The 23,427-nt window shown below is 42.9% G+C and overlaps 1 protein-coding gene across 1 annotated transcript in view; it reads left to right on the top strand.

Moving 5' to 3' along the window:
• Positions 1-7,387: 7,387 nt before the first annotated feature.
• LOC149449370 (potassium voltage-gated channel subfamily A member 3-like) overlaps positions 7,388-23,427 on the top strand; it is a 109,003-nt gene continuing 92,963 nt past the window's right edge. Inside the window, exon 1 of the mRNA XM_089693325.1 lies at positions 7,388-10,532. Coding sequence (XP_089549451.1) covers positions 7,655-9,238 — 1,584 coding nt within the window. The 5' untranslated portion in view covers positions 7,388-7,654 and the 3' untranslated portion in view covers positions 9,239-10,532. The remainder of the gene's footprint in view (positions 10,533-23,427) is intronic.

The raw sequence follows: 23,427 nt of genomic DNA, 5'->3' as shown, positions 1-23,427 counted from the left end.
CAGTTTAAGTAACGCAGCGCCGTGTCCCAAAAAAATGGTCTGGTCAAAAGGGGGGGGGGGGTAAATACTCTGGAGGGCATGTGGTCCACTATAGCAAAAGGTGGAACAGAGAGAATGGGAATATAATGGCATGGTCAGGGGACAAATAAAAAAGAAAGCACCAAGGAAGGAGGAAATTAATAAAAAAAAAAAATCAATGCATGTGAGTTATGTTATTTTGACCTGATTTAGGCTCCATGCACACTAGCTTAAAAAAACACTCCTAGCAGCAGCTTTTAAACATTTTTTTCTGCTTCTAGAAGCAAATAGTGTTATATTAAGTGGCCATGTACACTGTTTTAGTCTAGAGGCATTTTTTAGGCTTCATCATTTAGGAGCAGATAGAAAAAATTTTTTTTTGTGTTTTTTGGAGCTATTTGCCATCAGAAAATAAACATTCATAAATGCTGCTAACCGGAGCTAAGCACTGGTTTCCAGTGTTTTTACCTTTTTTTTTCTTAGTGGCTAGCTGCCAACATCCTTAACAACCAGTGACTAGCTGGTTGTTAAGGATCGGCCCAGCAAGCCAGCCACCATGTCTTTAACAATGGATGACTCATCAGCTGTCAGTGGGATTCTCCTCTGACAGCAGACTGTAAACAAAAGAATTGCCATCAATTAAAATGTTTGAAAAATAACAGCGAGAGGGTCCCCCCAATCCATACCATGCCCTTCAAGTCCATACCACGCCAACATTAAATTTAAAAAACTGCATTTAGTTCCACCCCAAATCCATACCAGACCCTTACATCTGGTATTGATTTTGAGGGGAACTCCATGCCAAAATTAAAAAAAACAAATTCCCCAAAACCCTGGGCGGTTGTTGTGGGAGTCTGCAAGCAGGGGGCTTATCAGGATCTGGAAGCCCCCTTTAACAAGGGGGCCCCAGATCCTGGTCCCCCATGTGAATGAGTATGGAGCACATTGTGCCCCTACTCATTCACCAAAAATATATAAACACGCAGACAGTTTTAAGAAAAAAACAAAAACCAATGTCCCCTGAAGTAAATGCAGCATCAATCAATGAACGCCGCCGCCGACCCTCCACCCCACAAAAAAAAAGAGCTCTGCACCCAACGCTGGCTCCTGTTGTCTGACAGCTCCACCACGTCCAGCAGTGAAATAAACTAAGGGGCGGAGCCACCCGTGATGTCAATGGTTAATGACATCACAAGGGGCAGGATTACCCCCTGTGATGTCACCGGATTCCATCATTTTTTTCAGCTCTTAAGTGATAGTTAAAGTGGTTGTAAAGTCAAATATTTAATTTAAAAAAGGTTTATCATAACTTGCTCTGTGCAATGGTTATGCACAAAGCAGTGCACAGAGAAGCCCCTTACCTCTTCTGGAATCACCCGCTGGCACTGAATGCACCTCCTCTTCTTCGTGTGTCCCCATAGCAAGCTATGTGCTATAGGGGTCGACGTGCAGGAACACTCCTTAACCAGGCTGTGTGCATCCATAGACACAGACAGCACTGCATGGTTTCCCCCCCCCCGCAGACAGCATTAAGGAAAAAAAAACCTTTTCTCTTTAAAACCATTCTCCAGAAATAATCCATACCCATCCACTTACTGATAGCCCTGCAATCTATTTTTCAGGTAAGAATTTCTTGCTGTGTTTTTCTGCCCCCTTGTAATATCCTCTGTGAGCTTCCAAACCTTTCATTTTCCCCCTCACTTCCATTTGTCTGGACAAGCAGTTCACAATCATGTATACTTGTCCATGCACACTACAAATCCCATAGTCCATAGTTTTTTCTGGGGAGCAGGCAGGATAGGGTGGCTACAAACCTATATATTGTGGGACCATGGAGAATAAAAGTAGCCACCCTCTAACAGGAAGTCAGATCATAATAAAAGGATTTTGAAGATTTGGAGGAGGCTGAGAGTAATAGGGACTTTTGAGTTTCTGGTGTGTTTTTCACCTGACATGTAACTCAAAAAATGCACCAAAAAGGCAACCATGGGTCAAAAAGGAGGTGCTTTTCTTTGTTTTTTTTTACCACACAAAACATGCACCAAAAATGCAGCAAGTAGGACTCTGAAAAACACAGTGGACCTGCAACTGACCAGTGTGAAGAGTTCCATAGGATTTACCAGTCATGTGTTTTTCTTCCACTTTTTTTAATGCAAAAATGGAAGAACTATGGATCAGTGTGAAAGCAGCCTTACATCAGAACATCTGTTCCATTTTATCAATACATACTTGAATAGATTTTTTTAAATCCAGAATTTAGTGTCACTTTAAAGTGGTTGTAAAGGACCAGAGCATTTTTTTTCATTTCTGCTATGGACCTGTTTATTTGGCAAGAACACTGTCATTACTAAAAATAACAAGGTAACAAATATATTGTTTTCTAAAAGGATAAACAAAGCTTGATATTGTCTTACAACAATGATTTTTTTAATTGTTTTTGCAATCCTTAGACAATAAAATGCAACAAAACTAAACAAAACACACTTCTTTTTGTAAGCAGTGTTTGTTTAAAAATAAATAGTGTTACTGCACATAAAAAGTGCATATTTTATTCTATCATTTGTTTTGTTTAAAATGACACTAAAATTATGACTGGAAATGTATAAATATATGGCAAATGTGTAAAAATAATATTAACAAAAAAAACAAAAACAAAAAAAAAAGTTTACTCACTTCCATAAAGGGCACTTTTACCATCAGGCCAATTTTCAGCTTTCAGCGCTGTCACACTTTGAATGACAATTACTCAGTCATGCAGCACTGTACCCAAACTAAATTATTATCACTTTTTTTAGACAGACAGAGCTTTCTTTTAGTGGTATTTAATCACCACTGGGTTTTTTTTAATCTTTTGTGATATAAGCGAAAACATACCGAAAATGTTTTTTTAAAACAGCATTTTTCTTACTATTATAAAATTTAGTAAATAAATAGTATTTGTTCATAAATTAAGGCCAAACGTTATACTGCTACATATCTTTGGTAAAAATAACCCAAATCAGTGTATATTATTTAGTCTGTGTGAAAATTATCAAGTCTACAAGCTTTGGTATGTATCATTCAAAATTGATCAATCCTGATGTACTGACTTTAATTTCTTGAGGCCCTAAAATACCATGAAATACCTGCCAAATGACCCTTTTTTAGAAAGTAGACAGTACAAGGTATTTAGTAAGAGGAATGGCGAGTTTTTTGAAGTTGTAATTGTTTTCCCCACAATTCTTTGGGAAATTAAATATATTATTTTCACAAATTTGTCATTTTAACAAGTTCTCATTCACGGCATATGCATACTTGCAACTACACTCCAAAAGACATTGTGATACTCTTCCTGAGTATGGAGATTCCACTTATGTGAGACTTTTTCACAACCTTTCCACATAGAGAGGCCAAACATCCTTCAGGCAGTTTAGGAGCATGATAGGCTGCACTGGTGGTCTGCTGTGACAGATACACAGATAGGCTGCATTGATGGCTGCAGTGACAACTACACTGATAGGTTGCACTGATGGCTATGGTGACAGGTATACTGAAAGGCTGAACTGATGGCTGTGGTGATAGGTACACTGATAGGCTGCACTAATGGGCTGCTGAGACAGGTACACTGATTATGGCTGCACTGATGGCTGCTGCTGTGACAGGTGCTTTTATTACATGGTTGATCAGGCAATCAGGGCACAGTACTGAAGGGGTTAAAGTGGTAACTCCTTGTTCCTGTGTTCTCCTTTTCACACAGGATCTATGTGTGAGGAGATGCGGGAAACAGCGAGCTATCACTGTCTATTGATATCATGTGATCGGCTGCGACTGGACACAGCCGATCACATGGTAAAGAGACGTTTTCATTGTCTTCTTACCCTGATCAATGATGTGCTGTGTCTGAGGGACACAGCTCACCACTGATCACCGCTCTGTATGCCCCATGACATGGAGCATCAGCGGGAGCCATTAGCTCCAGCTGCTGTCAATCAAATCCTGTGAGGAGGGAAAGGCTGAGCCACGCTGTGTGTGTTAATAGATTCACACAGCCTAGCTCAGGATTGAGCCTGCACGAGTGACCCCATAGCAAGCAGCTTGCTATGGGGGCATTCAGAAGTGAGGAGGAGCCCAGAAGAGGAGATAAGGGACTTCTCTGTGCAAAACCAATGCACGGAGCAGATAAGCATAACATGTTTATTATTACAAAAACAAAGCCAAAAAAGCCCCCCCAAAAAAGAACCTTTATAATTACATTAACCACTTTAAGACTGCCCACCCGCAATGCACAGGTGGCTGCTGTAGGCAAAGTGACCTTAACCCCTTGATTGCCCTAGATAATAACCTCTTCCATGCCAGTGTCATTGGTACAGTGAAAGTGTATAGTATTATCACTGAATTAATGTCACCAGTGATGTCAGTGGCAATTAGTGTCAGATTGCCCACCGCACTCCCACAGTCTCATTAAAAGTCGCTGATCTCTGCCATTCATAGTATAAAAAAAAATCCAGTGTTTGTACCATAGTTTGTAGATGCTATAACTTTCACACAAATCAATCAATATACACTTTTTGGGATTTTTTTTAATCAAAGACATGTAGCAGAATCCATTTTTAATTGAAATTCTCTTTTTTGTTGGATATGTTTTATAGCAGAAAGTAAAAAAAATTTTTTTTTTTCAAAAGTTTCGTTTTTTTTCTTGTTTGTTTGCTTGTATCACAAAAAAAATAAAAAATCCCTGCGGTGATCACTTACTACCAAAAGAAAGCTCTATTTGCAAGAAAAAAAGTTATAAATATTGTTTGGGTACAGTGTTGCGTGACCGTGCAATTACCAAGTAAAATAGCACAGTGCTGAATAGCAAAAAATGCCCTCGTCATGAAGGGGGGTAAAAGCTTCCGGCGGTTAACATTAGGCCCCTTTCAGATGGGGTAGGCCCGCCAGCGGATCTCTTTGCTCAGCAGGGGAGCTCTCCACTGATGTGGATATAGTTATATAGTTAGTCTGGCTGAAAAAAGACAAAAGTCCATCCAGTTCAACCATAAAAAAAAAAAAGTTATAATCCTATACCCACAGTTGATCCAGAGGAAGGCAAAAAAAACCAGCAAAGCATGATCCAATTTGCTCCTGCTGGGAAAAAAAATTCCTTCCTGATCCCCCTAGAAGCAATCATATATTTCCTAGATCAAATTACCTATAAATGTTAGTAACCAGTTATATTCTGTGTATCTAGGAAAGAATCCAGGCCTTTTTTAAAGCAATCCACTGAGCTGGCCAGAGCCAGCTCTTTAGGGAGTCTATTCCATATTTTCACAGCTCTTACTGTGAAGAAACCTTTCCGTGTTTGGAGATTAAATATCTTTTCCTCCAGACGTAAAGAGTGCCCCCTTGGATTCAAGGTCTGTGTTCGCTCCGCTGCTGCAGACTGGACACAGACACAGCCTGCTTTTTTGTATGGACCACCTGTCCGTTTCCACCTGACAGTCATCCGATCCGACAGACAAAAGGTAGAATGGATCACCAACCATCTGTTTTTGGTGTACAGGATCAGATGCTGGTGGGGATCAGCGGACACTTGTCCGCTGGCACCCACTTGTCTGCTGGCACCCACCTCTCCATAGAGTTCTATGGATGGTCCGATCAGGTCCACCTGAAAAGCTGACAGGTGGTCCCGACCATCAGCCCGGGTTCACACTGATGCGGTGCGGCACATCACATGCAATTCGCACTGCATTCCTGCGCAAATCACATGCGATTTGTGTGTGGTACAATTTGAAAAGCGCGTGTGCGCCCTACCCGCACCGCCATTCACAGCTGTCAATCACCAGATCCCAGCTGTTGATTACTCGCTGGAACCTGGTGATTGCCGAGCATCTCTGAGGGCGGGTGGGGGGAGAATTGTATGTAAACAAAACAGTCATCTCCCCTCTCAGCTCCTGCACACTGCTTTGCATAGCAGAGTCATACAAAGCAGTGTACATACAGTGAATCACACACACAGCCCAACAGTAAAACAAAGACAGCACACAGGTAACCCTTTTATCGTCCCTCATGTTAACCCCTTCCTGCCCAGTGCCATTAGTACAGTGTCAGTGCTTTTTATTAGCACTGATCACTGTATTGGTGTCACTGGGGATGTCAGTGACACCAAGTCAGTTTCCCCCAGTGTCAGAATGACTGCCGCAGTCCCGCTATAAGTCGCTGATCACCACCATTACTAGTAAAAATAACAAAAATAAAAATCCCAATGTATATACCGCCATTTGTAAATGCTATAACTTTCACATAAACCAATTAATTTACACGTATTGGGATTTTGTTTTAGCAAAGACATGTCGCAAAATACATTTTAGCATACATTTATAATGAAATTTGATTTTTTACATTTTTTTACTGGACGTGTTGAATAGCAAAAAGTCACTTATTTTTCTCAAAATTGTCAGGCTTTTTTATAGCGCAAAAAAATAAAAAGCACACAGTTGATCAAATACCACCAAAAGAAAGCTCTATTTGTGGGGGGGAAAAGGATGTAAATTTAATTTGGGTGCAGCGTTGCATGACTGCGCAATTGTCAGTTAAAGTAAAGCAGCGCAGTAATGCAAAAAGTGGCCTGGTCAGGAAGGGGGGCAAATCCTCTGGACGGCAAGTGATTAATATAAAAAAAAAACAAAAACCAAACAAAAAACAAACAAAAAACCCTTTACAATCACTTCCTGATTGGCATTTGAAATAACCTTGATTATGTAGAGAAAGCTCCAGATCAAGGACAGCTGGGGGCAGGGGCGGACTGACAACTCATGGGGCCCCCGGGCAATAGGGGATCATGGGGCCCCTGTGTCCTTGCCCAAACTCAAAAAAGCCTATGAAAAAAGGTACCAGGGGCATCTCATGGGGCCTCCTACTGACCCCGGGCCCTTGGGCAGTGCCCGAGTTTCCAAATGGTCAGTCCGCCTCTGGCTGGGGGTCTGTGAGGTTCCACCAGAGGGTCAGACCCTGGAAATCAGGGCAGTAGGGATGAGAGTGATGGATACATGGTACATGTCTGTGCTGAGCAGGATCAAGTCTCCCCCAATGTAAACATGCTCAGCAGTTCTATCAATGAGTCACATTAATATGAGTCAGCTGTCACACAGGCAGAGCTGTCACCTCGGCTGCCTTGTGATATGAAGACACAGACGTCCCCTAGCAGAACTAATATATCGTGCAGCAGTTGGCTGTATGAACGGAAGCCTGTCAGGAGGGGCCCCTGAAGGACACTGGCTGTGCACTGGGGGCACCTTGAGCCCCCACTGGAGCCTGTGTGCCATGAGCTCAGGGCGGACACAACCCCCCTGTTTGGCGCTCGCCCTCCTGTGTCTCGCAGGTGATTACTGGCAGCGAGCCGCGCGTTCTCTGTGGGCGGGACATGTGCGCTGAGGTCTGTGGGAGGGGCCGGAGCTATATAACGGGGTGCGCACGCAGGCTGCTCGGCTCCCTGGGCTGAGTGAGCGGAGAGCATCAGGTTGGCATTCATGTAAAAAAGAAAAGAAGGAAGTGGGGGGAAGAAGCAACAAGAGGCAGCGCGGGGAGGGGAGCCGGCGGCTCTACTAGCGGGGCTGAAGGAGGAGGAGGAGGCCGCCGGCGCCGCTTCCCCTGCCCGCCCTCCCCTCCGCTCACCTTTATGGACGAGCACCTCAGCCTCCTGCACTCCCCTCCGCCGTCCTCCACCAGGCACCGCACCAACAGCAACATCGTCAACCCGGGCTACACGGACGCGGAGCAGGAGAGCATGACGGTGGTGGCGTGTGATAACCTCCTGGAGGAGGCGGCCGCCCTGCCTGGACAACACTCCTCCGAGGTGTACGAGCAGGACGACCACGAGTGCTGTGAGCGGGTGGTCATCAACATCTCCGGGCTCCGCTTCGAGACCCAGCTGAAGACTTTAGCCCAGTTCCCCGACACCCTACTGGGTGACCCCAAGAAGAGGATGAGATACTTCGACCCGCTCCGCAACGAGTACTTCTTCGACCGGAACCGACCCAGCTTCGATGCCATCCTCTACTACTACCAGTCCGGGGGCCGCATCCGCCGACCCGTCAATGTGCCCATCGACATCTTCTCCGAGGAGATCCGCTTCTACGAGCTGGGCGAGGAGGCCATGGAGAAGTTCCGCGAGGACGAGGGCTTCATCAAGGAGGAGGAGAGACCCCTGCCTGCCAATGATTTCCAGCGCCAGGTCTGGCTGCTCTTCGAGTACCCGGAGAGTTCGGGTCCCGCTCGGGGCATCGCCATTGTCTCTGTGCTGGTCATCCTCATCTCCATCGTCATCTTCTGCCTGGAGACTTTGCCCGAGTTCCGGGACGACAAGGAATACAACGGGCCGGCGGTGCTGCCCCAGCTCAATGCCACCGGCCCCTTCCTTAGCAGCTCCTTTACCGACCCGTTCTTCGTGGTGGAGACCCTGTGCATCATCTGGTTCTCCTTCGAGCTCCTGGTCCGGTTCTTTGCCTGCCCCAGCAAAGCCACCTTCTCCAAGAACATCATGAACATCATTGACATTGTGGCCATCATCCCTTACTTCATCACCTTGGGCACCGAGCTGGCCGAGCGACAGGGGAATGGTCAGCAGGCCATGTCTCTGGCCATCCTCAGGGTCATCCGGCTGGTCAGGGTCTTCCGCATCTTCAAGCTGTCCAGGCACTCCAAGGGGTTGCAGATCCTGGGGCAAACCTTGAAGGCCAGCATGAGGGAGCTGGGGCTGCTCATCTTCTTCCTCTTCATCGGGGTCATCCTCTTCTCTAGCGCTGTCTACTTTGCCGAGGCTGATGACCCCTCCTCAGGCTTCAACAGCATCCCCGATGCCTTCTGGTGGGCAGTGGTCACCATGACCACAGTGGGCTACGGGGACATGCACCCGGTCACCATTGGTGGGAAGATCGTGGGCTCCTTGTGTGCCATCGCCGGGGTGCTCACCATCGCTCTACCCGTGCCTGTCATAGTGTCCAACTTCAACTACTTCTACCACCGGGAGACCGAAGGTGAGGAGCAAGCCCAGTACCTACATGTAGGCAGCTGCCAGCACCTGTCCTCTAACGAGGACCTCAAAAAGACCCGTAGTAATTCCACTCTTAGCAAGTCGGAGTACATGGTAATTGAGGAAGGGGTGAGCCCTGGGCCCTTCAAGCAGCCCAGCTTTAAGACTGCCAACTGTACCACCAACAACCCCAACTGTGTGAACATCAAGAAGATCTTCACCGATGTGTAATCAATGCACGACCAAAAGATGGAAGGGTCCACCAACCAGCCGCTGGAGAAATGTCACCACCATCGACATCAGTGTGTCCCACTTTTTCATTTTTAGGGTAAGGCAGCTGTGCTCACACTCTATAGGAGGAGATCAAAGTGGTGCTAGAAGGCAAAGTCGTGCCAGGAGGCTGCACATCTCTCTTTTATTACGTTTTTACAAACAAGGGAAAGTCCCGATTCTTTTTATTGTTTGCCATCAGATGAAGTGCTGCTTGTAGTCTACGAACTAAGAAGCAAACAGTTGCTTTCAACAGATCAACATTTACCTCCAAAGCCTCTTTTTTATTGATTTAATTGCACTTTTTTAAATTCGGATTCTTATTCTGATCATCATGTCACTCTTTTTGTGGACACTACATCAAAGCACAGAAGTTGTATCTGTGAACAAATCTTTTATTCTATTAGCTCTTTCGCAGCATTCAGTAGGTGTGCGCCGTAAGCGAATTCGTTTTAATTAGGTTTCTGATAACAAATGATGAATATATAGCCTAGGTAAACCTGAACTGCAAAACTGTGTAGAAATCCTTCTCTGATAGTGCCAATTTCTATTGTGTAAATCCTAAAGCAGAGGAATCTTTCTGCCTTCTGTGGATGCTGTTATGTGTGACAGTCTACATGCCAGAAGAAGATTAAACTGCTGGACTTGCTTTTCATCGGAAGTTACTAATTCTGACCTGAGTGATGCAGTTTCCATAGCAACATAGGTTTCCTGAGAAACCCAGTTGTCATGGCATCCTTGTTTCTATAACAACCATCCAGATGGTTTCCAACTTACAGAGACACTGCTGCTGTTGGGAAAACGCTCAGAGAAAGTTAATTCCAGGGAGATTTGCAAACTAGGTATGAAAAATGGGAACCTCACCTGCGAACAAGGAGATGTGGAGCCAAACCAAACCACACTGTGAAGGGCACGATAATGCTTCCAAAAACGGCAATGGAAATAATAATGGAGAAAAATATATATAGCAAACAGAAAAGGAAGTCAATTAATTCTAATGGAAAAAATTCTCAGTTATATCAAGTCTGCAGTGAGGAGCAAAACAAACAACAGGTCTTTGTCCAGATAAAATCAGCTGTAGCATTACAATAAAGCACTTTACAAGTGGAAAACACATCAGCACTTACATGACTTTTTATAGCAAATGATCACGCCTTATGAAGAACAATAAGAGGGTCTTAAGGCAACTAGCACTACAAGTGTCAGCCTGGTTTTGCTAGACCCGGTCACCAGGGAGTGATGGAACCTTAGAAAGGTGAGAAGTGAAATTTATGAAATGTTACATTTTGTCTTTTCTCTGAAATGTTTCATGTTGTCATTTAAACATATCTAGGCTGGGCTTTCCATTTGAAATAATATTGCTACATTTTGCTGCATGCCTATAACATTAGTTATGATATCTAGGTAAACACTGCTTTCTTCTTGGACCCCTTTCACATGGGCGTTCTTTTTTTTTTTTTTTTTTTATTCAGTCATGTTTTTTCCAAGAAAAAATGGATCAGTTCACATCAGTTCACATCAGTTTTTCATCAGTTCACATCAGTTTTTCATTAGTTTTCATCAGTTTTTCATTAGTTTTCATTAGTTCACATCAGTTCACACCAGTTCACATCAGTTTTCATCAGTTTTCATCAGTTTTCATCAGTTTTCATCAGTTTTCATCAGTTCTCATTAGTTCACATCAGTTCACATCAGTTCACATCAGTTTTCATCAGTTTTTCATCAGTTTTCATCAGTTCACATCAGTTCACATCAGTTCACATCAGTTTTCATTAATTCTCATCAGTTTTCATCAGTTTACATCAGTTCTCATCAGTTTTCATTAGTTCACATCAGTTTTCATTAGTTCACATCAGTTCTCATTAGTTCTCATTAGTTCTCATCAGTTCTCATCAGTTCACATCAGTTTACATCAGTTTTTCATCAGTTTTTCATTAGTTCACATCAGTTTTCATTAGTTCACATCAGTTCACATCAGTTTTGATTGGCTTTAATGTGTCTTACAACATAAGGGAGGGTTTGACATCTAAATGTGGCTTTATTGGGAACTTTGATTTGGCTCATCCCATAATATAACCACACAAACAGGACCCCCAGATTTCACTTTTGATCTCACTTATAGATTAATTGAGACCAGAACTTCACTGTTCAGATCTGCTCAGTATCTAGTTTTGTTGTGCAAAGGAAATGTAGCTGTATGAGACATTCAATATACTACAGGAGCATTGTACTTTTTTATTGGGACTGCAGAAAGTTTCAATTACCAACAGAGGTCCAATTATTCAGAGCTAATTGAAATCCAATGTATTTCTTTTCAATTTTAGTGTTTAGTTCTAGTGGCTTATCAGTGTGTGCTCAAAAATTTTTTGGCTATAATCAAACAACTTAAAGGAGAACTCCAGCCTCATCCTTTTCTGTCCCATATGCTTCTTTGGTACTTGGTGGAGAACTGTGCTACTGTTTTTTCGCCTCCTGTCTCCCTGTATGCTTCTGAATTTTCTTTGAAGGGCATTACAGCAGAAACACTTCTTATCTGTGTGACATTCAGTCTCCCACATCCGCCACTGACTGTCATAAACACGCCCCCTGGACTGCAGGGGTTCCTAATCACTGCTGCTGTGTCCTATATGATGCAAGTCATTTCTGTAGTGTCAGTTTATTCAGAACTAGAAAGAGCATCCTTTCTGTGCACACTGAATCCTGGGACTCACAAACCTCTCTTCAACTGACAGTGTACTATATGCTGTTGTGTTTCCTTTGTGTGTGAATGCAGGTCCTTTTCTCAGTGAGTACAACTGACATGATGGGGGAGATTTACTACTGTTGGATACACATTATCAGTTTTTATTTCGTTCAACCCAGTGGGCCAAATAAAAAAGAAAAACTGAAGAGGTTGTTAGTATAGTGATCTCCCTGATGAGCTATTGTGTTCTGACAGGGGGAATGCCCCCTTACCAGAACACACCAGTCAGCTCTCGCAGCCATTGGTTGCCAGCAGTGATCAGATGCTGTTCGGATGCTGGTTTTCCAGCTTGCCCGTTTGACAGCATGTTTGACAGACAGTGTACACACTCGCCAAATGTGACCAGTTTCTGTTAAAGCAGCCAATATTTGGTCTTTGTGTACGAGGCTTAAAATTGGAGCATGCAAAATCTGGTGCAGCTCTGCATAAAAACCAAGCAACTTCTATGTTTTATTGCCAAAGCTTAATTGAATAAGCTGAAGTTAGAAGCTGAATGGCTACCATACACAGCTGCACTAGATTCTGAGTGCTCCAGTTTTAGTAAATCTCCTCCAATGTGTTTTTACATTATTAGGTGATAATATGTGCTGTTTTATCAACTTATACATGAGCAGTAAGGAGTATAGAAAGGTAGCTCAGACTAGTGTCTTTTGGAGTGTACTCTGATCTGGACTGCAAACAATATTTAATTTGCAGTTTTGTACTATTCAAATTTAGGCACAAATTTAGGCAATGCTGTGTGAATTGGCCCAGATAGGCATAATATCTGCAAAATACCAATTGCTGTTGCAGTGGAAGTTACTGAAGTGATGTGCTGTCTCCACCTGACTCCTCACACCAGTCAGTGCTAAGCAGGATGGAAAAGACTAGGGATGGTCAAGTGACCTGTTTTTTCTAGTTTTTGCTGCTTCAATCCCTCTGTAAATATATATACACGGCCTGGTATAGAAGCAGTTATAACGGGATCATGGTTGAGGCTACAACCATGATCCCATATCATTTTATCAAGCAGGCGATTCTCTTTTATAAAAAAATAATCAGAGCGGCTGTGCAGCCGCTGGATTACTTTTACAGGTGGCTGAAGGGGGTCCCACCCCTCTCCTGCAGCCGCTGCCTCCGCCTTTACTGGGCTCTCCTGTGCAATAGGGGAGCCCAGTAAAGATGCGACTGGCAGCAAAGGCTCCTCTGGACACAATGGCAGGAACTGATGTTGTTCCTCCCACTGTGTGACATCAGAAACTGGAAGCAACAAGGATTTAGTCACTTCCAGTTTTAGCTCTGTGTTTACTGGCTGGTTACCGGCCAGTGAAGCAGCTGATCAGACCAATCTGTGTCTGATCAGCTGCATTGGAGGCCAGACCTCTAATAGACCCCACATCTCTCCATAAAGAGGACCTGTCATGGCCCATGCTATCACAAGGGATGTTGTTCATCTCTTCTGATAGCAAGTGATCCGCACACATTGGTCCTGCACACATGTAAAGAGTGATCACAGCACACATGTGAACTATCACCGCGAACGTCAGAGTGAGAGCAATAATTCTAATACCAGACCTCATCTGTTTACAGGAGTGTACAAAACACAGATCCCTCTCTTGTCAATGGGGATGTTCTGTTTTTTATCTCTGCAAACAGGGAGATAAAAACCAGCACATCCCCTAGTAAAACACTACACAGTACAATGTAATGACACTCCCCAACACACAGTTAACCCTTTGATCTCCCCAGATATTAACCCCTTCCTGCCTAATGTCATTAGTACCATGTCAGTGCTTTTTATTAGCAATGATCACTGTATTAGTGTCGCTGGAGATGTCAGTAGCAGTTAGTCAGTTCCCACCCAGTGTCAGTTAGTGTCAGAATTCCGGCCGTACTATATCAGTCCCACTATAAGTCGCTGATCGCCGCTCTTACTAGTATGAAAAAAAAATCCAGTATATATACTGCCATTTGTAGAAGCTACAACTTTCAATCAAACCAATGGGATTTTTTTTTTTACCAAAGACATGAAACAGAATACATTTAAGCCTACATTTATGAAGATTTTTTTAAAAACAATTGGATATGTTTATAGCAAAAATTAAACAATATTGCTTTTTTAAAAAAAAATATCAGTCTTTTTTCATTTATAGGGCAAACAAAAAAACAGAGATGTTTGAATACATCCAAAAGAAAGCTCTATTTGTGCAAAAAAAAATGATATGAATTTCATTTGTGTACAGTGTTGCATGACTGCACAATTGTCAGTTAAATTAGAGCAGCGCTGTATAGCAAAAAATGGCCTGGTCAGGAAAGGGGGTAAATCTTCCTGAGGGCAAGTGGTTAATTAGACATTGCTCTGGGGAGCAATTAGGGTTTCTTCTGTTTGAGTCTCTATGGCAAATTTGATTGGGAATCTCAATACCATGTTGGAACTTCTCAGCCACAGAAGCCATTAGTTTCTCTATCTCGTTTCCTCATAGACTCTGGTTTGGCTCCTGTCCTGCTGGAGGACAGAGAAGAGGAGGAGGTTTTGTTACTTGCTAAACAGATAGAGAGTGTACATTTCTGATTCAGAGAAATCTGCACAAAAAGATGCAATGACGCATGAGGTTAGCCCCTGTTTAAAGCTGGGGCTATGGCACTGTCCAACCAAACGTTATGAGTGTAGGCTCTAAGAAGGCTTCAGAGCCACCCAAGACCTTTCCTATCCATTTTGTGGCAGAGGAGGCTTTATACCAGGGGTGTTCACATTTTTGAAGAGTGAGGTCCATTTATGGTAACCGGTTGCAGGCCACAATAAATTGAAATAGTTCAGAATTTTGAATTTGTTTTGAATAACATCATGAACATTTTTCTCCTGCAGCCACTGAATGTCAGTGGGAGGAAGAGCAGGAAGAGCCAGCTTTCAGCAGTTGCAGGAAGAAAATGGAGAGGATCAGTTATTGTATATTCTGCCTCTCCTGTCTAAGTGTAAAACAGAATTTGACAGGGAGGCAGCATGGGTGTTCTGGAGCATGGGACAGGGTCACTATTGCGACCCTGATGCTACACCAGTGTTTGGGGGTGTGTGGTAAAAACACTGCTCAGCTATGGGATTTTACCATGCCTCAAATTGCAAATGTAAACAAGCCCTTACTGTCCTGAGCCCTCTGTTAGGCTGCTTTCACAATGATGTGCTGCGGTTTACCCGGAATGAGGGTGCAGTGCAGTGCACCTGTGGTTTTCCTGTGGGTTAGCTTCTTTTTGCCATAGACTTCTAATATATCTTGCAGCAGGTGTGGTGCACTTTCATAAGATGCTCCAAAACTCCTGCATTCAGGAATTTTGGTGCTCTTTCAGAAAGCGCACCAAACCCCATTCAGTAGTTTTGGTGCTCTTTCAGCAAGCGCACCAAACCCACGGGATATAATAGAAGTTTTCTACCCTGGTTTGAGGCTGAGGACCACATCAGAGGGCTCCGAGGGCCACAGATTGAGCACACCTGTTATATAAGGTGACTGGTTGCATCCTAAAAAGGTTTTTATACCTACAAAATGTGTTTTGCAGCAATATCTCATGGAAGAGCAGTTTTTTTTTAAACTGGGCAGGTCCTTCTGTGGATCCTGATGTTACCTACCTCAACAGTTCCCTTATGGTTCCCATTAAGGATGTCCCAGTCTTTAAGGATGCAGTGGGCAATAAACCTGAATCCCTTTTTAAGGCTTCTTTAAATGTTGGTTTTCCCTTCCATGCAGCCTGTTGCTGCCTTTATGGAAATCTGTGAGACTCTCACAGTCTGGTTCAAACGGATGGCATGTGACTCTGGCTCGATTCCCTCAGACTGTACTGTCAGCACTTGGAACCGTTTGCAAATACCTTGTGTGGATAGTCTTGGGGATTCTCTCCTGCATATTTCTAAGTTAGGACTTCTGTCCATTCAAATGTTTCTCTGGCTCAAGTACTGGTCTGCTGGACTGACATATAAGAAGTGCTTGGATCATATGCCCTTTGCTGATCGATTTCTCTTTGGGGAACATCTGGACTAAGTTATTAAGCATATCACTGGTGGAAAAAGCACACATTTACCTAGCAAGAAAAAAAGGTATGGCTCCTGCAAACATTTCCTTGTCTGCTGGGTTTAGAAAGAGTTCTTTTTGGCCTTCTGGATTTGTTCCTCCAAATCCAAGCCCAGCACCCCCTTTCGCTGTAAACCCTTGACTCTCAAGCTGGCAAAGCCTGGCTCAAAGCCCCCTCTCATTGTTGGGGCACCCCCACTTCTTCAAGTGGGGAGATGTCTGTTTGCTTTCTCATACATCTGGGTTTGAGACATGGCAAACCCCTGGGTCAGGGATGTTGTCTCCAGGGGATAAAGGCTGGAGTTTCACTCTCTCTCCTTTCTCCGATTTATGCCTCCAAATCTGTCTTCTTCTTTGCAAATGTTGGAAAATCTGCATGCTGCTCTTCAGCAGTTGCTCACTTCACAGGTCATAGGTGTCTGATTATGACACAGAGAATAGCTGCGATTCAGAGGATCGCAGTTATTCTCTGGTCATTCACAGTTTGACACTCAGGAGATCAGCGGAGAACATGTTCAGCCCTTCACTGAAGATCTGTGTTCTCCCTCCAGATTCTCCAGCCCAGAGCTGGAGAATCAGAGGAACCGTAAACTAAGCAGCGATAATTTACTCTGCTTAGTAAACTGATCTTTTACTGTAATCTCGCGAGATTATAGTAAAAGCAGCCGTTTTCCAGCGTTTGTAGACCATTCTCCTTTCGTTCGGAGAACTGATCTACACCGCTTCATAAAAGGCATTCACAGGAGAACTGTGTTTTCCGAGAATCCTGGAGAACTGAGCAGCGATCATTTACCTCTGGTTCATTAACGGACACCAAAGTTCCTGTTCCTGCAGGGGAGTGGTCCCAAGGTTTTTACTGCAACCTTTTCACTGTGCCGAAAGCAAAGGGTGGCATTCTTCCTACCCTGGACCTAAAGTGCCTACGTTTCTTTCTTTGGATTTAGAAATTTTGGATGGAATCAGCAAGGCTAGTCATTTCCCCACTGCATTATAGAGTCTGTTGGCATAAGGACATCTACTTGCACAATCCCATTTTTCCCCACTCCAGCAATTTTTACCTTTTGCGGTGGGCAGCTGTCATTTTCAGTTTGTGGCCTTGCTATTCAGCTTATCCACTTCTCCCTGGGTCTTTACAAAGGTCTGGTTCTTCTTTGCTCTCAGGGTGTCCACACTGTGGGCTACTTGGACAGCCTGCTATTAGTAGTGCACCGAAATGAAATTTCTGGAGCCGAAACCGATACCGAAAATTCAGAATGCATGTGGCCGAAACCCGAAATGTCTGCATATGTGGGGGTGGGGAGGCTCCAATTTTTTTTGTATTTTTTTCTACTTTCATGTATATTTTTATTTATTTATTTTTACCTTATGATGTTATTGCTATTACATAGGGGACCAATAGTCCTCTATGTGATAGCATATGAGTGACAGGTCCTCTTTGTAGGAGGGAAGGGGTGGGGAGAGGAGCAGCATATACAGAGACTCCCTCACTGGCTGTCACTATATGTCATTGCCGATTTTTAAATTCAGATGCTGGCTTTTTTTTTTCTTTGTTTAAAAGAAACTTTGTTTTTTTATCTCAGGAAAGGAACTAAAAGAAAACATTGCTTCTTTTAACTCAGGGAAATAAACTAAAAGGACATTTTGTTTCCTTTAGTTGGGGGGAAAGTGACAGCTGATTCTCTGAACTATAGTAAAGAAAAAAAGTCGGTAATTACATTTAAAAACCTGCACTGACATATAGGCCCTGATTTACTAATGTGCCTAGGTGCATTTCCGTGGGCTAACGTCTACTTTTCAATAGCGACTGTCTACTTTTAGACGGCAAAGACATTTACTAAAGAAAGCGTCAACAAGTAGACGCGAAAGCGAATTTACTAACCAGGCACAATCCAGGAATCTGTCTAAGAAAGCAGACGTGCTAAGAAGCACATCTAACACAACGAAAAATCACTGCAGAGACATGTTCACATTGAAATTTGCTTTCACAAATATCGGGACTTCACTTTAAACAATATCTTACATTTCAAAAAAATGTTAAAATGTGTAAAAAATAGTTTTTTACTGGAATTCATGACAGTCAAGAACTAGACACTTTTCCAGCGTCTATGCACAGATATAAATGCGCATGTGCAGAACACATTTTAGCCATCTGCCATGGGCACTTTCTTTTTAGACGCTGTTTAATAGTAAATCTATTTAATCTAGTAAATCTCTGTAACCTTCTTCTTTTTTTTTTTTTTGGGTTGCCAGCGGCTTACACCGTGATTGACATTGGATCTACTTCGGGGAACATTCTTTTAGATTTTTCTTTTATTAAAGGACATGTCAAAGACCGTGTCCTGTCTTTTTTTACACTACACTTTGTGTTTTTTGTGAATGAGTAGCGGTACCATGTACCCCATACTCATTCACATGGGGGGGCAGGATCTGGGGGCCCCCTTGTTAAAGGTGGTTCCCAGATTTCGATAAGCCCCCCGCCCACAGACCCCCATAACTCCCAGCCAGGGTTGTGGGAAAGAGGCCCTTGTCCCCATCAACATGGGGACAAGATGCTTTGGGGGGGAGCACCCCCCCATGTTGAGGGCATGTGGCCTGGTATGGTTCAGGAGGCACTCGCTTGCCCCCCCTCCTTCCCTGACCTGCATGCTCGGATAAGGGTCTGGTATGGATTTTGGGGGGGACCCCACACCAATGTTTTAAAATTTTGGCGTGTAAGTTCCCCTTTAAATCTATATCAGACCTGAAGGGCCTGGTGTGGATGGGAGGGGGGACCCCATGCCTCTTTTTTATTTATTATGGTGCCGGTTTTTAAATGTAATTCCTGCTTTTTTTTTTCTTCACTCTAGCTCAGAAATTCAGTGGTCACTTCCCCCAGATAAAAGAGAAAGTTTTCTTTGAATTTATATCCCTAAAGGAAACAATGTTTACTTTTAGTTTATTAAAAGATACAAAGTTTTCTGTAACTTTGGGGAAAGTGACATCTAAGCTTGTGAACTATAGTGAAGAAAAAAAAAGGCTGGCATTTGCATTTAAAAATCAGCACCGACATACACTTTGTATTGCAAAAAAAATTATTAACAATTGTGTAAACCGAGGCATTATTTTCGATGGATTTTTATTCGTAAACCGAAAATTACGTTAACCGAGGCGTTGGTAAACCGAGGTACGCCTGTATTAGTATTGCAATCCTTTGTATTTGGATACATAGAACCAACATACATCTGAATTGACAACATAGTACAACATTTGTGTCACATTTGAGATATCTGTTTAGTTACACTGACCTTGCCCAGGGATTTAGGCTTGATTCACACCACAGAAATACAGGCTGGATTAGTATCACAGCTCAGTGGATAAGTGGTTAGCACTACTGCCTCACAGCACTAGGGTTGTCAGTTTGAATCCCAACCACGGCAATGAAGTTGCATGATCTCCTGGGTGACTACACTAACATACATGTGCTGGTGGCAGCCTTTGCTTTCTGTCTAAATGATCCCTAGAATGTGAATTAGAATGAAGCCTTGTCTGTTCAAACACCTTTAAAGCTGCACCTTATGTGAATGTCAAACGATGGGATGAGATAAGGGCCTGGACTAATGGGAAGGATTTGTCAAGCTGAGAGATAGAGAAAAGGATTAAAAAAAAAAATGGCATGAGTCCCCCTCCAAATCTATAACAGACCCTTATCCGAGCATGCAAATACTGCATGCCTTCAAAGATTTATTTCCTTTGTTGAATTGCCTGCTTGGTTCACACTAAATGTGATTTAAAATTGTGCTTTTTGTTGGCAATTTCACCGTGTTTTCTGTAGATTTACCAATGAGTTATTGCGTTTTCAATTGTGTTTTGCATTGCAATTTCTGTTGTAGTCTACAGTCAGGTCCATAAATATTGGGACATCAACACAATTCTAACATTTTTGACTCTATACACCACCACAATGGATTTGAAATGAAACGAACAAGATGTGCTTTAATTGCAGACTGTCAGCTTTAATTTGAGGGTATTTACATCCAAATCAGGTGAACGGTGTAGGAATTACAACAGTTTGCAAATGTGCCTCCCACTTGTTAAGGGACCAAAAGTAATGGGACAGAATAATAATCATAAATCAAACTTTCACTTTTTAATACTTGGTTGCAAATCCTTTGCAGTCAATTACAGCCTGAAGTCTGGAACGCAAAGACATCACCAGATGCTGGGTTTCATCCCTGGTGATGCTCTGCCAGGCCTCTACTGCAACTGTCTTCAGTTCCTGTTTGTTCTTGGGGCATTTTCCCTTCAGTTTTGTCTTCAGCAAGTGAAATGCATGCTCAATCGGATTCAGGTCAGGTGATTGACTTGGCCATTGCATAACATTCCACTTCTTTCCCTTAAAAAACTCTTTGGTTGCTTTTGCAGTATGCTTTGGGTCATTGTCCATCTGCACTGTGAAGCGGCGTCCAATGAGTTGTGAAGCATTTGGCTGAATATGAGCAGATAATATTGCCCGAAACACTTCAGAATTCATCCTGCTGCTTTTGTCAGCAGTCACATCATCAATAAATACAAGAGAAGCAGTTCCATTGGCAGCCATACATGCCCACGCCATGACACTACCACCACCATGCTTCACTGATGAGGTGGTATGCTTAGGATCATGAGCAGTTCCTTTCCTTCTCCATACTCTTCTCTTCCCATCACTCTGGTACAAGTTGATCTTGGTCTCATCTGTCCATAGGATGTTGTTCCAGAACTGTGAAGGCTTCTTTAGATGTCGTTTGGCAAACTCTAATCTGGCCTTCCTGTTTTTGAGGCTCACCAATGGTTTCCATCTTGTGGTGAACCCTCTGTATTCACTCTGGTGAAGTCTTCTCTTGATTGTTGACTTTGACACACATACACCTACCTCCTGGAGAGTGTTCTTGATCTGGCCAACTGTTGTAAAGGGTGTTTTCTTCACCAGGGAAAGAATTCTTCGGTCATCCACCACAGTTGTTTTCCGTGGTCTTTCGGGTCTTTTGGTGTTGCTGAGCGCACCGGTGCGTTCCTTCTTTTTAAGAATGTTCCAAACAGTTGTTTTGGCCACGCCTAAGGTTTTTGCGATCTCTCTGATGGGTTTGTTTTGTTTTTTCAGCCTGATGATGGCTTGCTTCACTGATAGTGACAGCTCTTTGGATCTCATCTTGAGAGTTGACAGCAACAGATTCCAAATGCAAATAGCACATTTGAAATGAACTCTGGACCTTTTATCTGCTCATTGTAATTGGGATAATGAGGGAATAACACACACCTGGCCATGGAACAGCTGAGAAGCCAATTGTCCCATTACTTTTGGTCCCTTAACAAGTGGGAGGCACATATGCAAACTGCTGTAATTCCTACACCGTTCACCTGATTTGGATGTAAATACCCTCAAGTTAAAGCTGACAGTCTGCAGTTAAAGTACATTTTGTTTGTTTCATTTCAAATCCATTGTGGTGGTGTATAGAGCCAAAAATGTTAGAATTGTGTCAATGTCCCAATATTTATGGACCTGACTGTATATGTGAAATCGCTACAAAATGCAGAAACAATTAAACAACAACTACTTTTGAAATTGTGCTGCAGCAAATCGTGTATGTTAAGACACTCACATCCACATTCATTAGATCAGATATCGGGTACAATTTCAATTCCCAAATCGCACCTGAAATCGCGCACCCTGGATGCGACTTGGCATGCGATTTGCATGCCGAGACTTGCAAATCACATGCCAAATTGTACCCGATGTGACCGGGGGCTAACACCACAGGCAACTTACAGTGAAGTTGCACGATTTCTAAATCAGATTGCATGTGAATGGAGCCTATAGTAGACAATAGGGTGCGACTTGGCCTATGATTTGCAAGTCTCCTGGCATGCAAATCACATGCCAAATTGCACCAGATGTGACTGGGGGCAACCAAAGTGGATTTTGAATTGGTGTCACTTACACTACGGTCACACCATGTGACTTACAGTGAAGTCGCATGATTTCAAAGTCGGGTAACATGCTGATTTAAAGTGCGATTTGCAAGACATCGGACACAGATCTCTCTGCAAATCGCATGAAAAGTAGTGTATTCATTACTTTAGAAATTGTTGCAGCTCCAACCAAGTTTGAACCACACCAATATGAACACTTTAATAGCGGTCACATTGAGTGCGACTTGGCATGTGATTTGCATGGCATGCGACTTGCAAATTGTATGCCAAGTTGCACCCTATTGTCTGCTATGAGAGCGGTCACATGGGTGCGTTTCTGGCACTAATTTCTAAAGTAGTACATGTACTACTTTTGTGGCGATTTGCATAGATATCTGTGTCAGATGTCTTGCAAATCGCAAGGAAATCAGCATCTTCACTGTAAGTTCCATGATTTCTAAATCGGCTTTGATGTGACCGGGGTGTAAGGCCTTTTTATGTTTGATTTCCTGAGTGTTTTTCCGATTTATGGGAAATGTTCTGTTGTATGCTGCACAGGTATAATTCAATGTGGCTTTTTTTCCTGACTCTGATTTGTGGGGCCTATATACCAAGGGTTAACAAAGGTGGGAAGAGGATTAATCAGATGCAAACACTTTCTCTGACCAAATGAATGACAGTGGTGGGTGTGGCCTATGTTGTATAAAGAGTTGTAGTAGTGGGTGATTTGCCTTGTATAGGCTATTTTTAGCAAGTCCTTACCTGTGGTGGTTTGGGGAGGAAGAAATATTGTGGTGAATTGCCCCAGACCACACTCACGCTGTGTTTTGATGTGGGCTGTAAATGTTTTGAATTTTGTTTTTTCTAAGGTGTGTTTGTGTGTTATTGTATAATGATTGTGTGTTTATTATCTTTGCATTGTAATCCTAACACGTCAATTGCTCTGCTCTTCCAAATCTGCACTCGGCTATAGTTTGCTTGCTTATTTAGACTGAAATGCAGTTTTCGGACAAACCTCATGAGAAATGTATGTATGGGGGATTTGGGGAGGTGGGAGGTGTTTGTTATTTTGCCACGTATGTATTTTTATATTGATATTTTGATCTGCAGCCTGTTTTGTGGATAGATGATCCTACTAAGTGATTCATATTAACCATTTGTTTCCTGCTGTAACCTGTGAAAGCACAATTTATTAGAAGTTTAATCTTTTAAATTGTAAGCTCTTATGAGCAGGACCATTCTATTTTAGCAGCATCAATTCTGCTTTTTTTTTTTTTTCCCCACCAAGAAATTGACTACCTACTTGTTGCTGCTGTCCAAATAAATGTGGAATATGTATTTGATCAATAAACATTTGGACTATGTATATTTTTTTGGGGGTTATTTCATGTTCAAGTTACATATACTAGCACCCCTAACACTTATATTTTGTGAGCTATATAATA

Source organism: Staurois parvus, unplaced genomic scaffold (assembly GCF_062004578.1).
Source record: "Staurois parvus isolate SC_StPar_1 unplaced genomic scaffold, SC_StPar_1.0 ptg000624l, whole genome shotgun sequence".
Classification (NCBI taxonomy): domain Eukaryota; kingdom Metazoa; phylum Chordata; class Amphibia; order Anura; family Ranidae; genus Staurois; species Staurois parvus.
Note: the sequence above shows the minus strand (reverse complement) of the source record. Positions and strands in the feature narration are given on the sequence as shown.